This window comes from Melopsittacus undulatus, chromosome 4, assembly GCF_012275295.1.
Source record: "Melopsittacus undulatus isolate bMelUnd1 chromosome 4, bMelUnd1.mat.Z, whole genome shotgun sequence".
Classification (NCBI taxonomy): Eukaryota; Metazoa; Chordata; class Aves; order Psittaciformes; family Psittaculidae; genus Melopsittacus; species Melopsittacus undulatus.
This window is the reverse complement of record NC_047530.1, coordinates 41,141,705-41,157,319: the sequence shown is the minus strand read 5'-3', so window position 1 is coordinate 41,157,319 and position 15,615 is coordinate 41,141,705. Positions and strand designations below refer to the sequence as shown.

General features: G+C 34.6%; 1 protein-coding gene across 1 annotated transcript in view; it reads right to left on the bottom strand.

The window, feature by feature from the left end:
- PRKD1 (protein kinase D1) overlaps positions 1-15,615 on the bottom strand; it is a 131,879-nt gene that overhangs the window by 63,414 nt on the left and 52,850 nt on the right. The window contains exon 2 of the mRNA XM_005149292.3: positions 1,023-1,161. Within this exon, the coding sequence (XP_005149349.2) occupies positions 1,023-1,161 (139 nt within the window). The remainder of the gene's footprint in view (positions 1-1,022; positions 1,162-15,615) is intronic.

The following is a 15,615-nucleotide window of genomic DNA, read 5'->3' as shown; positions in this document are numbered from 1 at the left end:
GAAAAAAGTAGAAGATGAATAATGACTTTCAGGAATGACTTGCATTATTATCGTATGCCTTCCTATTCTAATCAAAGAGTATGGAACAGGCTCCTGTACAAGAAATCTATATTTAAAAGTTCAGCTGGCTTAGATTATGTGACCTAACTCTCACTTCCTCTCCTTTCAGCATCCATTAGGACTTTGGCTTTCTTTTCACTAATCCTACACTCTTCTATAGATACAATTTCTACTTTTATATGACATATGTGTCTTCCTATTTTTAAGTGTCCTTCCAGATGCACTAACTGCATGCTCCAACTGCAAAAATAAAGCCCTTCAACCATCTTCCAAGCTTTATCAAATACCATCTTCACAACTTTACAGTTCCAACACTCTACTGCATCCCCTTGAGAACTTTGCATCATTCCTAGTCACATACCTCATCTCTTCTTACATCTAGGATTTTGACAAGTCCTATTGACACCTAACAGCATCTGCAGAATTCCTCTGCATTCCAATCACAGAATTTGCGCTTATTTCCTACTTCATTTAAAGTAATCTACTCTTTACGGCCACTCTGCTGACCAAACATGCTCCTTAAAACCATTTGTCATTTCACTGCCTCCAAAATTTGGCCTTTCACCTCATAATTCACTCATACTCTTCTTACATCCCTTCACCTGGTAGTAATTTTCAGATTCTAACTTTCATACTCTGTCTTTGCATGACTGATATTACCGATTAGCTGCCTCTGGCTTTTGTATTTCCTAGGCACAGACTTCCTCTTCATTCCAGTCACAGAATTTGTGCTTATTGTTAAATTTGTACTCAAGGTTGTTAAAAAGTATACAGTGCAATAAGGAAAAAAAAAATAGCCATAATATGCCTATACATAGATCTGAGAAAGATCTTTATGCAGTGTAGATGAAAGTCCATACAAACAAAATTTCCTGTTTTCTTGAATCCCACATAGGACAAAAATATTATGGATATTTTCAGTTGCAAAAGCATGACAGTAATTTTCATTGGTTTTTATTTACCTGACAAGACAACTTCAACTAGGTCTCCTTCTTGGATATCTGCAGCTGATTTCACCAACTGGAGAATGTTTTCAGAAGTAGGGTCATGGCGGAAGAGCAGAATTTTGTCATACATTCCATAGAAACCACATTCTGGGAACTGCAAATGCAAACACATACCCATGAGAATTTACAACACTGTAAGATATGTAATTGTAAAATTAATATATTTAATTAAATTCTAAGGGCAGATTAGACTAGTACCAAACACAATATATATATTTTTCATATATTCATCACTATATTCTGAAAATGGCTCTTTGTGAGCAACGCGGTACCAACTAGAAAATGAGAGAACTAAGTGCATCCCTTTGCCACTGCTGATAACTTTTTCAACGGCAAGTTTCTGAGCAAGGTGATATAATTAGAACCTCCTGAAGCAGGTGTTTGGGCTAGATGACCTAAGGAGCTCCCTTCCAGTTTATATGACTCTATGATCTCTCCCCACATTACTGCCCAAAAGATGACTTGTGGCCAGAGGAAATATTTTCCAGCTCTAGCCAAGATGCAATGCCCAAATCATAGCTTATTAGGAAATACCAGTTTCTCAGGACTAGACACATAAAACAATGTCTCCAAACATAATCATAATAATTTCCTTTGATCCAAAGAAGCTGGAGCTTTGAAACCATATTCAATCCTGTTTAAATTAATAAATATGTTTTAAAACTCAGAGGTTATAAACTAAACTTGAGATTATTATCTAAGCAACACTATTCTCTAAGCAACAGGGTTTTTCAAGTTTGGGTGCTTGTTTTTATTTCCCACAGCACAATTTTTTTCACATTCCCAACTTGAAATACCAAGACTTTGTTTTGAAAACACAACCAAGAAACCCCCTTTTTTCTGATACAAGAAAACTCAATTAACATCACTGGACTACTCCATGTATTATTTGGGAACCTTATCAATATGTAGTAAATGAAACATAATGATAAACATAGTTAGAAATAAACTAGCAGGTTTTAAGGTTATAATGACTTTGAAAACAATGCAGAATAGAAGGAACACAACAAAAATTACTTTTAAACTATATATTAATTACTGATTACTGGAGGCTTTGGAACCTATCCAAGTATCCCACGTTATGGGGTTTTTAAGCTTCAAACCATGCAGTGAAGACAGACACAAAATGGTCAGAATCCTGGTTTGACAGAAACGCATCCAATTCTCTGAAGTTTTGTCTGTCTTATTCCAGATTACATCATAAATACCAAACCACTGTTAATTTTTGTTTGGATGGATTACCCGTTAGAAAAAAAAACAACCCTAAATTTGTTGTATCTAGTTATTCATATAGGTTTTATACTGAACAGAAACAACTACCAGAAACATAAAAACATTCTCACAGAGTACCTGAAAATCTTTCCTATAGTGCATGTGTTTAAAAATGTAGATTTTTTTTTCATGTGCACTGTACAAACATTAAAAATCCTAACTGGATCACTTATCTATACAATATACTTTTTTTTGAACACCTTTATCATCAACTAATTATGAATGGGAAAAGTTAGCAAGGTATTGCCAAACTTTGAATAGGTTGGCACCAACATCAATACATGTACTTCTATTCTAAACAGGCCTTACGAATACAAATCTAGAAGAGATATATATTCTTAAATCTTTCCAGGTAATCTGTTAACCATTCATATTCACAGTCTTGGTTGAATGGTAAATAAAATTATTAAAGATTAATACTGAATTTTTGTTTATTTAAAAGAAAATTTTCATATAAGTCACACTTCTAATGGAGTTGTTGGCCTGCAAAAAGTCATGTTTTGTCATGAGATAACCAATGAAGTAATGAAATGCTGCCATACTTGGATGATTTCACTGTGCAGACACCTTTTGCTTGCTTCATACTCTCCTTAGAAAAGTGCCTCTTCCTGGGAAACCAGGAACCATTCTCAACCATACCCAGGCATTATTACTCACTATGACTTAAACTGTTGGTGCTATCTTTATATTCCCATTCCATTTGCTCTTTTCAAACTAACTCTATTTCTTTTACCTAGAGAGGTAGGTTCTTCTACCTAGAAAAGTATGTGCTGTAAGACATGTATTATATATGTGTGTATAAATATGTGTATTTTGAGGTATAATTTATTATATTCTGTAGAGAAAAATAAATCACAACATTTTTAATTGTGTACAAGAATTATCTTATGGATTCAAGTTAGTTTTCCCCAGATAAACTACTCTCATGCCAAGAAAATAATTTTGATGGTGTGATTCTCCAAACATTGTATAAGGGCCAACTGCTGCAACAGTGACAAAAATATTCCCTCTGCTAAGATTATTCTTGCCAACAATAATGTTGATTTGCACAAGCAAAAGTAAACAAAAAGCAGCCATATTGCTTGGTACTAGAACACTATAAATAGCATTTATTTTTGCCAAATACAGGACAAAACAGGAAATGTATATATGTCGAACTATCTAAAAGCTGATTAAAGCTGAGCTAAGAACTAACTAAACCCAATGTTATTGGATCAAAATTTACAGCAGTAATAAAAGCCATCGTTTCAGTAAAATAGTTGCTTAAAGAGAAATTGCCAGAAGTAAAATGTTCACTGCAATTGCTATAATGAGAAAATGCATTATTTCTGATTATTTTAGAAACAGAGTAGGAAACTGTTTACATGTGGTTCATAAACAAGATCTACTTCTGGATGCTTAACAAGTCTCAAGACATCATAGCTGCCCGTATACACAATGTCTGCCTACTCCAAGTGTGAAATAAAATGTATCAACTTAAACTGTTTTCAGTGGTTTAATACAGGGTACATGAGTTTACAACTGAAACAGGATAAACAACCTTTACAGCACAATGACTTCTTAAACTGACATAGTTTAGTTGTGTATTTAAAGTGTGCCCCCTCCCTTTTTTAGAAACATCAGCTCTCTAACATGGTTTATATCCCTTACAAACAATTCTGCATCCCAGATTTGCAAATCAGCAAAACTTCCATATTAATACAAATCTATCCCCGTCTTGATGTTATTTATTAGATACTTTCCAGAATAAAGAGAAGGAATATTGGACAGCAAACTTCTAAGACAATTGAAATTACGAAACACATTCTGCCTAAAACTGGAAGATTCAGTGTATCTGAAGATAAGCTGAAAATTTGCCATAGACACTGAAGTTCTGGAAAAGCTGAGAGTATTTTTTCATAAAACCACTTAGGAAAAAAAAAATCAGAAGAAAATACAGATAAGAAGGAATGAAACTACTATTTAAGAGACTATCCAATGTGCAGTGTGAATCCTTTTAAGAGCCTTATTTCTATTTTCCAAATTTGTAGTTTAAATTTTGCTGCTTAAGGTCAATTTATGAGAGATGTGTAAGATCATTAAGATATAAGAAACATTCTCCATTAAAATGAAGGTTCTCCAGCCTAGATACATGCAGTGCCTGTGTGGGGGGATGCAGGCATAAATGGTTGAAGTCTTTAAATACTGATGACAATAAGGAAGTGAATAATCTGTTTCTTCTCTACATAAGAACATTAAGGATTAGCAAATCGAAGACACACGAAGGGATACATTGCAAGGAATTAGACTGGAGGCAAGAAAAGCCTTGCAAGCATAAGAATTAAGAAAGTAATCTTATAAGTAATGCCTAAGAAAGGAAATCTCTATTACTGGAGGGTTTTTCAACAGACAAGTTAAACTAATGTCTGGAATCTGAAAGCTGATCTTTCTATGTTGGGGTAGAAGGATAAAGTAGATAACCTCATATGACCTAACAATCAGGATATTGAAAAAATACATTATCTAGTACAAATGCAGACAGTTTTGATAAAAAGTATGATTAGATGTGTATTACTAATTTTTACATTATTTACTCATTTATTAAGCAGAATCATAGACTCATAGAATGATTAAGGTTGGAAAGGACCTTAAAGCTCATTTGTTCCAACAGATATGGTTCCAACCAATTTACTAAACCAAAGGTAACCAACAGAAGACTTTTTTTTTTAAATTAAAGTATTAACTATCCTTAGAAGATGTAGGTACAAATATTAGCTTTACTATAAGAACAGTTAAAGTTGTCCAACCTTGATATGAAGATGCCAGTCACTATTATGCTTATGTCAGTGCAACAGACTTACAGGGGAAGAACTGTATCATTCCCTCAATCTCTATTACTGATAAGCAGTCTGTAAGGTACCAGAGGCGCCAGAGAGATATTACCATGCACAGCTGGTAAACTGTTGCAAAAGTAGTATCACATATAAAAAAGTACTATTCTCAATGCAAGCTATTATCTAATCTAATGTGAAAAAGGAAATACATAATGTTTTTCATCATACTGACAATGACGCATAAAAAAAAATTTCACTGTTCCCATGAAGAAACAAAATCCTGGCAGTAAAACTAACTGTTTACCAGGCTTAAAACTTCAAGATCTGGATTCTGCATTCTGTAAAGCTGCACTAAACTGACTTACAATTTGACCGTACAGATCAGTATGACTAGTTATAAAGCACACACATGTAAGTTTTCAGGACAAAAGGTTCCAGTCATTAGTGTAAAACAGCACCCATGTAGACAAATATAAAATGATGTCACAGTAGAGCCAAATTGATGTCAGCCAGCTTGATGAGGAAAATTTATAATTCAGAGATCATCTCCATTTCAAAGTCAGTTTCAGAGATTACAAGATGGGACTGCTGTTAAGTTTTAGCAAGACAATGTTTCGGGATCAAGCCACAAGTTTTTATTTTACTTGTCCACTTTAAAATGGAAAATGAAATACTCTCTAACAAGATAGCATACATTAGTGTTGCTTGCAGTGATTACAACTGTATTACAATTCTGAATACAATCCATGTATTATTGGGTAACTGTGATTTAAATGTTAATTTATCAGTGTTCAAACTATCAATATTTACTGAATGCAGATGCAGAGATCATTCAGACTGAATACTACTTTAGTAGTGCTTTTAATCACTTACATCTCCATAAGAAATAAACTGTATATACATACCTCTCAAGACGTATGATTACCCTAAGGTTTACTTCTAAAAATGTCAAAAACAAAGACCTACACATCAGTTTTGAACATTCTCACTCTTGCTTTTTCAGCAATATGTGTCTTACATTATGCCAAGAGTTTCTCCTTAGATGTTGCCACAACAGAAGTATAGTATTTGTGAAAAGTGTACCAAACGCTCATTCCAAACACTGAGTCTTAAAAAAACCGCTGTGTAAACATTCATATAAAAGATGTTTTATATGATATTGTAGCAGCTCTTATGGTAAAAACAGGAAACACTACTAACATTTGAAGTCATTGGTAAGCAGATTGAAGTTGTGTGCTTCTTTCATTTCCTGAAAATACCATGCAACCGTTACCTACCCATTAGCCTTAGAATCACTTTTCAGTTGAAAAACACCTGCTGGTCAGGATCTCAAGTAATAGTTTGCTATTGCCCAGCTTGTGGGTACTATGGCAGCAGATTATCCATAAAACATTCAGGGTGAAAAAAGGCTCAGCACTAACCTTTCCTCAGCAGATACCAAAGCAGAAGCAATCATTGAAGTGTTTTTAGCAACTTAGCAACTGCAAACATCTCAAGAAAATTCACCAAAATATTTCACCAATAACTATATAGAAGCAAAATAATTATGCAAATTCTGAATTTCATTTTAAAAGATTCAAGTGATGCTAGAGAAAAAAAATAAACCAAACACAGACTCATGTTAAATTTCACTAAAACTTCTGAAATATTCAGTAATTCATTTAAACCATTATCCATTGTATCAGTCAGTAATTTCAATGCCATACATGCAGGCACAAGCTGGACTACATAGATCCAGAACTGTGTAGTCTTATTAAGGAATGTTCTCAATACAAGGATCAAAGACAAACTGCTAAAAAAAAAAAAAGGTGATATTTAAAACTCTATTCAGTTACTGTAATAATCAAATGGTTTTACTCTTAAGGAGACAGAACTTTAAAACACCTAATATATCAAAATATTAACATATAACCAATATTAACTGGGATCTTTTCAATAATTAATAATAATTAAGCATATACAGTTATCTGAATTGCGAATGTATTCTGCCTCTCACTGCAGCAGAAAGTTCAGTTTAGTTTATTAAATTTCTATTAGAAATGTAGTTAATTTCTAGTAGAAATTAAAAGGAAAAGTGAAACTGTCTAGGATCAGACAACTGAACAGTTTGGTTTAATAATTACGTACCTGGAAGATTAGCACAGTAGATATCTCAAATGAAAATCTGGTAAGAAATTAATTTTCTCCATATAAAGAACTTTATCTGGAAAAGCTGGAAAACACTGATGTCTTTGTACATTTACTAATGTAATCCAATAGTTGAAAACGCCTGTTGCTGTGATCATTTTGGAAAAGAAAAAAATAAATAAATATATATATGCCTTTTAATCATACTAGAATTGTCATTGTTGTGTTAACAGAATAGGTAGATAGATTCTCAGTTCTACAGCTGCAATCAAAAGGCTTCTTGTTTCTGTTTTTTTATACGTTACTACAATTTCACACATGTCCTGTAAGGGACAGTTTATGTTGCTTTACTGTATTCAGTAATCAGAGCTATCTTTTTAAGTTTTTGTCTTCATTGACCTTTTTCTTAACATTAAGTTGAACTGTCTTTTTTAGTGATAAACATTTTATCCTCCTAAATTAGATTTCTGCAAGCCTTCCTCTTAGATAAGTCCTTAGCAATTACCATGACAGCAATATGAACCTTGATAAAACATGGAAGTCTTTCACAGCACAAAGATAATGATCCAGCCCACATAAGGATTGTGGACTAAACAATGCCTTCAGAGCATGTGGAGAAGTTGAGTCACACTGAATGTTTGTTGACCTAACCTAACTTGCTGAACTTGGCTAAAACACAAGTTAGGTTGACCTAACCTAAACAAGATTGTTGGCCTAACCCTAACTTGTGTAAAAATAAATAAGTAGTCTTATATTGACACAATTGTTTTAAAAGAAAGATATAAATGTACAAGGCTTTTTGAAACAATCATATTAACCAAACTGAAACACTCTTCTTTTACATTCTTAAAATAACAATGCATTTTATTTTTAGAAGCCAGGATTTCCTTTCTCTGCAAAGGTTACAACACACCAGAGAAATTTTGGCCATGAGGACTGCCTGAATTCTCACTTAATTGTGGAAGTCATTATTAACTCACTTGCAAAATTCAAGAGATTTTTAAAAGGCTCTATTTACCAAGCACACAACTTTTATGAAAATATTAGTAATATATGCATAAAGAAAATACCACAAAACTTTACAGTTTTGGTTTAAAAAAAATAAATTCAAAAACTTTCTTCACATGCACCACTAGTTACTACAAACTAACACAAACTCAGGAGCTTAAACAGAATTTCACACTATGGCTATACAGAATATAGCTAAGAACATCTAAGTAAGAAGAGGAGCTGGTGCCTGCTCCAGTAGCAATGGTATCTCCATCTCCTTCCAGGATACTTCATGCTGTCTTAAGGCAGCTCAGAAATAGTGAGTTACTCTAGACCTTTCCACTGATTGCATTTGCACCTGCCAGGCAACCAAACAACAAGGATAGGCAATAAATGCCTATTCTGTTTTCTTTCTCTCCTTCTTTCTTTGCTATATTCCCCAGGCAATCACCTTTAAGCTGTACAGGAAAGAAAAGTATCAGAAATAGTACTGGTCAACTTGATACTGCCTACAATGAAGTACTACCCAAGACAGGCGTAAGTCAAGCCCATTTGTCAGAGGCACAGAAAGGAAGACCAGTGATTGATGAACAGAGATCTTGCATTGGAAAGGTAAAAAGCAACCAAAGAAATCTTGAAAAGTTAGGAAGAGGGATCACCAAAGCAAGAAAAATATACTTGGAACAAAGTATAGGAAAGACCTTAATGTCTTCTGAGCCTTGACAATAGCTGCAAGGAGCCAGGTTACAAGGATTAAGGCAAATGAGAACAGCAGTACAGAACATTGCTTTCTTTTTGCCTTTGTGTTCCTGAAAAAGTATTAGAAGATAGATTAGATCAGAAGTGATTAGATCAGTGATGAGATCAGAAAATTAGTTTCTCATCTAATTGCTAAGTGAAAAAGAGAGGTTTCTAAGACTATATCCACTAAACCAGTGAGGAACTATTCCCTGGATCCAAGGCTAAGTGGCACAGAAACGGCTCACTGCCATATAGCTGACCTCTTTTCCAGAAGCAGAGAGATGATGTTCCCACTGCTTATTTTAAACAGTCCCTTACGCATGCTAGAACCCAAACTGTCTGGGCATAATCTGAAAGAGCGTGACCTGGCACAGTTCAAACTCTATCAGGAAGGACACAATTAAACAACTAAAAAGTTAATGTGATTTTGAGCCACTGTTTAAGCCTGTATTCTCGTTAAGATTTATATATAGATATCTTTGTACACAGAACTTCAGAGAACCATTGCCATTTGGTACATTTCTAACATCAGTTAAGCTTCTTCATACTTTAATATGTGTGGTATCATTCCCCATTTATAGTATTTATTCTTTATACTACAATTCTCAACTAATTACATGTTCTATAACGCACAACCTCATGCCTGCAGCAGAGAAGTTAACAAGACTTCCAAATGGGCTGTCAGAAAGCAGCAATCCTCTTATTGCTCATGCTATAAACAATATTTTAGATACCAAATATTTCTCCAATTCTGTTTGCAGCAGTGACTTGCTGCAGAAATCAGATTCCTTAATCTCTTTCAGACCAGGAACAGAGTGCTTTGCCCACCACACACATTGACCTAGACTGGCACCCAGCTACAACTTTTTCTGCAGCTGCCACCTATGGAACAATCATGACCACAGAGGAAAAATACAGCTGAGTTCCCTCATAGAAATATCCATGAAGCAGATGAAACATGGCCATGGTGAAAAGTAGAAACATGGCTATTTTAGAGATAGCGTGACCTCTGAACAACCTTTTTGTCAGCCTCTTTGAGTACAAGATGTTCCCAGTGGCCATTCATGCCAGGAGCTGCTTCCTTTGCATTGTATCTTTAAACAACCATGTTTTCTTGCTACCTATGCCTCCTGCCATTGCCTGTAGGTTTGCCTTCAGCAACTTATGGGGCTCACTGCCAGAAATGTTGAGTATACATCACATTACTACTCGTATGCAGACTTATAAAAATACCAGTTCAGGGCAAGCAGCAAGAGATACAGGAAGAGAATCAAAATAAAAGCATCTTAACAATACTACACAGCATTTTTGGTTTTTGTTTGTGGTTTGTTTTTTTTTTTTCTCAAATCTACACTCTTTCTATCAACAACACACAAAAAGCAAAGTTGAGACATCAGAAACATGGCTCAAAAAGATTGTTAAATTTTGCTTGTGTGATTGCAATTGAAAACTTTGGTAAAATCATGGTGACTGTAGATCCTGACCCATGATAATGTTGCTTTGGGGATTTTTAAAAAATCTGAAGACTCTGTGTGTGTGTGTGTGTGTGTGTGTGTTTAGTTTTCTCTCATTACTCCTGGTCTGAGTCTGGCAAGTGGCTACTGGCTGCAGTCAACTGATCACAGATGCATGAAATTAAACATGAAAAATCTTAAATAATATCAATTCTTTCTCAAACAAGGAGAACTTGAGCATAAATAGTCTAACTCCATTTGTGCTACCACAGGACACTAATATAACTTTCTCCATTTCCATTAAAAAAGATTGATTTTTCATGAAGACTTCTGTGGAAGTAATTCAATCAGAACTACTACATGCAATGGATTATCATATATATTTGCTGATTATGTCTTGGAAAATGATTTTCACTATTACCATATAAAGACTACCTTAATTTAAAATAACAACTGACTCTTAAATATAATTTATTTTTTCCAAAAGTTAGCTTTTTTTTACTGTTACTTCCTCAGCATTTTGTGAATACTCTATTACAGCTTCCAATGCAGTGAAGACAACACAGTCAAGCAGATGTAGAGAAAAAGTACATCCAATAATTCAGACACTGCAAAAACACTCTCATAAATTTGTCCCATAAAACTTTGAAACATTCATGTGCCATGCAAATCAAAACACACTTGTGTAGGTGACTGTCATGTAGATTAAAACGTTAATTCAATAGGAATATATAGAAAAGTAGCAATAATAAATACACAATGAAACTCAAGAGAAACTGGCCTTCACATCCTGTTGAAGCCAGAAGTACTACCACATATACCACATAATTCCCCTGAAAATTTTCAACTGGCAGCAGTACTGAGGGAGAGCACTAACAGTTTGTCTTCTCGGTTATTTCCTACTGGGAACTTGGGAGCACTGCTCTACTAACACTGATCCATTAATGCCACATTTCTCTAAGGCAACATGGGGACCTCAGCAGAAAGGCTCCCACAGTTCCCGCATACGTTCCTTGTGCAGCCCCAGACTGTCCACCCCAGTAAGAATTATCGAGCTTCTTGAGACATATTTAGAAGAATGTGACAAGAGTGTCAGACTGTTGACAGGCATCCATTTACACAGATGCTACATGAACAGACTGCAGTTCTCATCAAGAAGGTTGAGAACTGGAGCAGAAACTTTCATGTCCTTCAGGGAATAGGCAGAAAAAGGATTATGAACCACTAACAAAATCAAATTACTTTACTAGTTCCTTTAATGAAAAACAGACAGTGACTAAAGATCCCCTTGCTCACAAGCATTCACTGTTTCTGAAGTTGCAGTCTCACTAACTCTATGCTATATACTACCATCTGGGAAAAGAAGCTCTTAATATAAGAAAGATACTAAGAAACCAATTCAGGAGCCAATTCTACACATTATTTAAAAACAAACAAACAAACACTGCCTCCTACCCCAAACCAAAATAAAACCTAAAACATTTCTGTAAGACTCTACCACCAGCATGTGTTTTAGTAATCCCTGAACAAATAACAATTCAGGAGACACAGTCAGGCACATAACAGACTACACAGACACAGAATATGCGCCTTTGAACTTTTTATAGATTGCACAACATAAGAACTACTTACATGCAGTCAAAGTTTCTGTGTATGAGATAAGAGAGCCAGAGAGATCTAATAAAGGTAAGAGACCTAAGATCATTCTCACTTGTTTATACCTACTTTCTGCTTCAAAACTACACTTCCTTCAAGAGAGATGTCAGTTTAGGTACTTGCTTAAAGATAAATTTAAAACTTTTTTTTACTATTATTTTCAAAGAAACAGAAACCCAAACAGTTCTGATGAAAAATACGGTTGTAATTAAAAGCGTTCACAAATTTATTCCTGAAAAAACAAACCAAAAAACCCCAAAAAACTCCAATTCTAGACCAACCTAGAAATCCTTTATATTTTGAGTACCGTATTAAGTGAGATTTTGAAAATTATTCTTTCATCTGCTCACAACATTAATTCTATGTTCTAGGATATACAGTAAAGCAATTTGAAAGATACTTATAAAAGGCTTTCTTCTACTGAATTAAGAACAATGGGAATGGTTTTTAAGTATAAGCAGCAAGTTAGTGCAGCTTTTAGTGCCAATAACTAGTTTCCTCTACTGTCTGTTGTATATTTTACTTCTATTTCTTAATAAATATGATCCTTATTCATACAGGATGAAGAGAGAACACCAAATAACAGGATTACTGGGCTCCCTAATGCTATAACGAATATAATCAGGTGGGCATTATAGCAGGAGAAAAGGCTGAGGGTGCTTATGTTGGACACCAGGTTCAACATTAGTACATATACCTAGAATCAGGTCTGTACAGGAATTCAGATGACTGACTCATAAATAAGAAATCATAATATCATGTTACATACATAAATTCCACATTCAAAGTGTGGATTAAAAAAGCCAAAATATTAACAGGTAACTGTCTAGAAGACACAGTAAAGAACATCAGGATAGAAGCATCCATTAATGATCTCTGCAGATCTGAATAACGCATATCATAGCAGGACTGGCATTCACTGTCCATGACACCAAAAAGGATTTTCCTTGCCAAATACCTGTTTAGGGATAGGAAAACAGCATTACAAATTTTTCTTTTTTTTTTTAACATGACAAAAAATAGCACTTTTTATATAATAATACTAGAGAGATATATAACTTCTAGATAGTAAGTGACTCAGGAAGAAGCACTTGTGTTTTTAGGCCTTCCTACCTGAAAGTTTCAAAACTGTACTGAATGTTTCAAAACTGTATTTTACAATACAGTCCTAACCATTAGGCCAGGCCAGGATCACCACAGAAAAAGAAATCATGGAAAGATGTATGGGATCACAAAGAGGTTACAAAAATTTCTGCCTCTGTAATGAGCACTCAATAGAAACTGCACAGTTAAGAGATTAAAAATTAAAAAATCCTCCCGAGAACAAAGGCCTAAACTAAGATTCCCTTTCCAAAACATTTTGTCAGCGATATTGTTTCTTAACAGAAGCGCTTGTAGCTGCTGTGCTTCCATTTACATCCAGTACGTCCTTTAATAACATGCATGCACTGAAGGAATCTCTCTCAGCACACTCAGACATAAAGTTTAAACATATGCTTAAGTCTTCTGTGAATCTAGGAATAGCCTCACAGAACTAAGAGTATCATCTGAAGACAAGCATGTGAATAAACCTTAATATTAATTACATTTTTTTATTAATCTTGAAAAAATAAAATGCGCTAAACACAATTGCCAAATTGCAAAAGAAGTTTTAAAGTGTATGTCTCAAACATAAACAAATAAAATGTTTAAAAGAGAAAGTTGCAGAAAGTTGATTGTAACAGATATAAACAGAAACTTAATAGTTGTAGAAAACCACTAAGACAGAAAGTAGGCAGAAACATCATTGTCAGCATGTTTAAGGCCCATTAAATGTTTTGCTAATACTTTGCAGGAATTAAAAGAACTATAACAATTCTACCATCCATAAATATTTATCAATCATTTCATGCTCTCTCTCCATTCAGGGAAGAATGATAGAAATGAAAGACATGCTCTCTTGTACATGGCAGCAGGGGATTAAACTGTTTAATTTCTAAGGAAAGGTCAGGATGTGATTTGATAATTTCTGATAGGCATCAGCATGAGAAAGTGAAATCTGATTACAATTTGATTATCTACTGATTCATCTGCCTTGTTGACAAAAACCAGCAAGTTCCAATCTCTGACAGCTGAGGCTATGTAGAATTAGACTACACAATAATTATCTGCTGGTCCAACTTTTTTTATTATTATTACTATTTTATGTAGCTAAAACAAATGTTTACTGAAAAACAAATCTGATAATGCTATTTCCATATAACTGGACTTTTGTTTCTTAAAGAAACATTATTTGAAAAGGAATTAATTCAGACAAGTCCTGTGGCCTTTCTTATATAAAAGAATATTAAAATAAATTACTATGTCATACTCAGCAGTGCCTACAATCAGGATAACTGGAGAAAGCTCTTGGGACTCTTCTCAGAGTACCTTTTTCTTTTCTTCTCCCTCCTCCGCCAAGTGTCAGGACAGCAAAACAGGTATTAAATACACCAGTGCATACAATACAGTGGCAGGGTAATGTCATTTTGGCATTGACAAGACCTCTAATTAACACACCGTTTAGTTCTGGGTGCCCAGAGACAGTCCAAGGACAGCAACAAAAAAACAGAGTTCTGTAAAATATAATATAAAAGGCTTGATTTAACAAGCTAAGCAATGATTAGAGGAAAGAAGATGGGTTGAAGGAAGCTTTGACAGTCTTTAGTTCTGGTAGTTAGGCAGTAAAAGGTTAATATATAGGGGGTTTAAGTTAAATACTAAGAATTAAGGATATTTTAAAAACTGGCAATGACTTTTGAGGAGGCTGCGGCATCTCTGACACTGGAGGTTCTCAAAACAGGTTAGAGAAAAAGAGTGCAGATAAAGCTGATCCTGATGAAACAGGAGGAAAGCCTTTTGGTTTTTTCTATCCCTCTATCTACAACTCTTCTGGAAGACAAAAAAAAAGAAAACAAAAAAATTACTTTCAGTTCAGAGTAAGAAAAATTAACTACATAAGGCACATTCCCACAGTTTAATGTGCATTTATGTAAGTCACATTCCTGTGATTTTCTGATTAGCTGAAATTCCCATTGTAAGCTCAACTGGAGAAATACTTCTCCATTTTTTATCCTGAAATGTTGTGTAGTGCTCCTCTGTTCATTACATAGCTGCAGTGTGGGTGAATACATGTCCACCCCCATCCAAATAGAACTAAGAGATCAGTTGACAGTTTCATTTCAGTCAGACCTATCTGCCTCAAGAATATTTTTAAACATCAAGACAAAAGCTGACTTAGAGTTTAATATGTCTGGGATATGCATATTGGAAATCATAACTGTAACAGATGAAATCAACACACTGTCAACCCTAAACTCCTGCATGGGTTGGAGTCTCTCAAACTACCCACTCTCATCTTACAGTACTTACCTGATTAATGTTTCCAGTACAGAATTTCACACTCACTAAATCTCAGCTTTTTCTTATACAATGGGCTCAATATTTGATAATATCGATCTCGGGGTCAGCATGGAA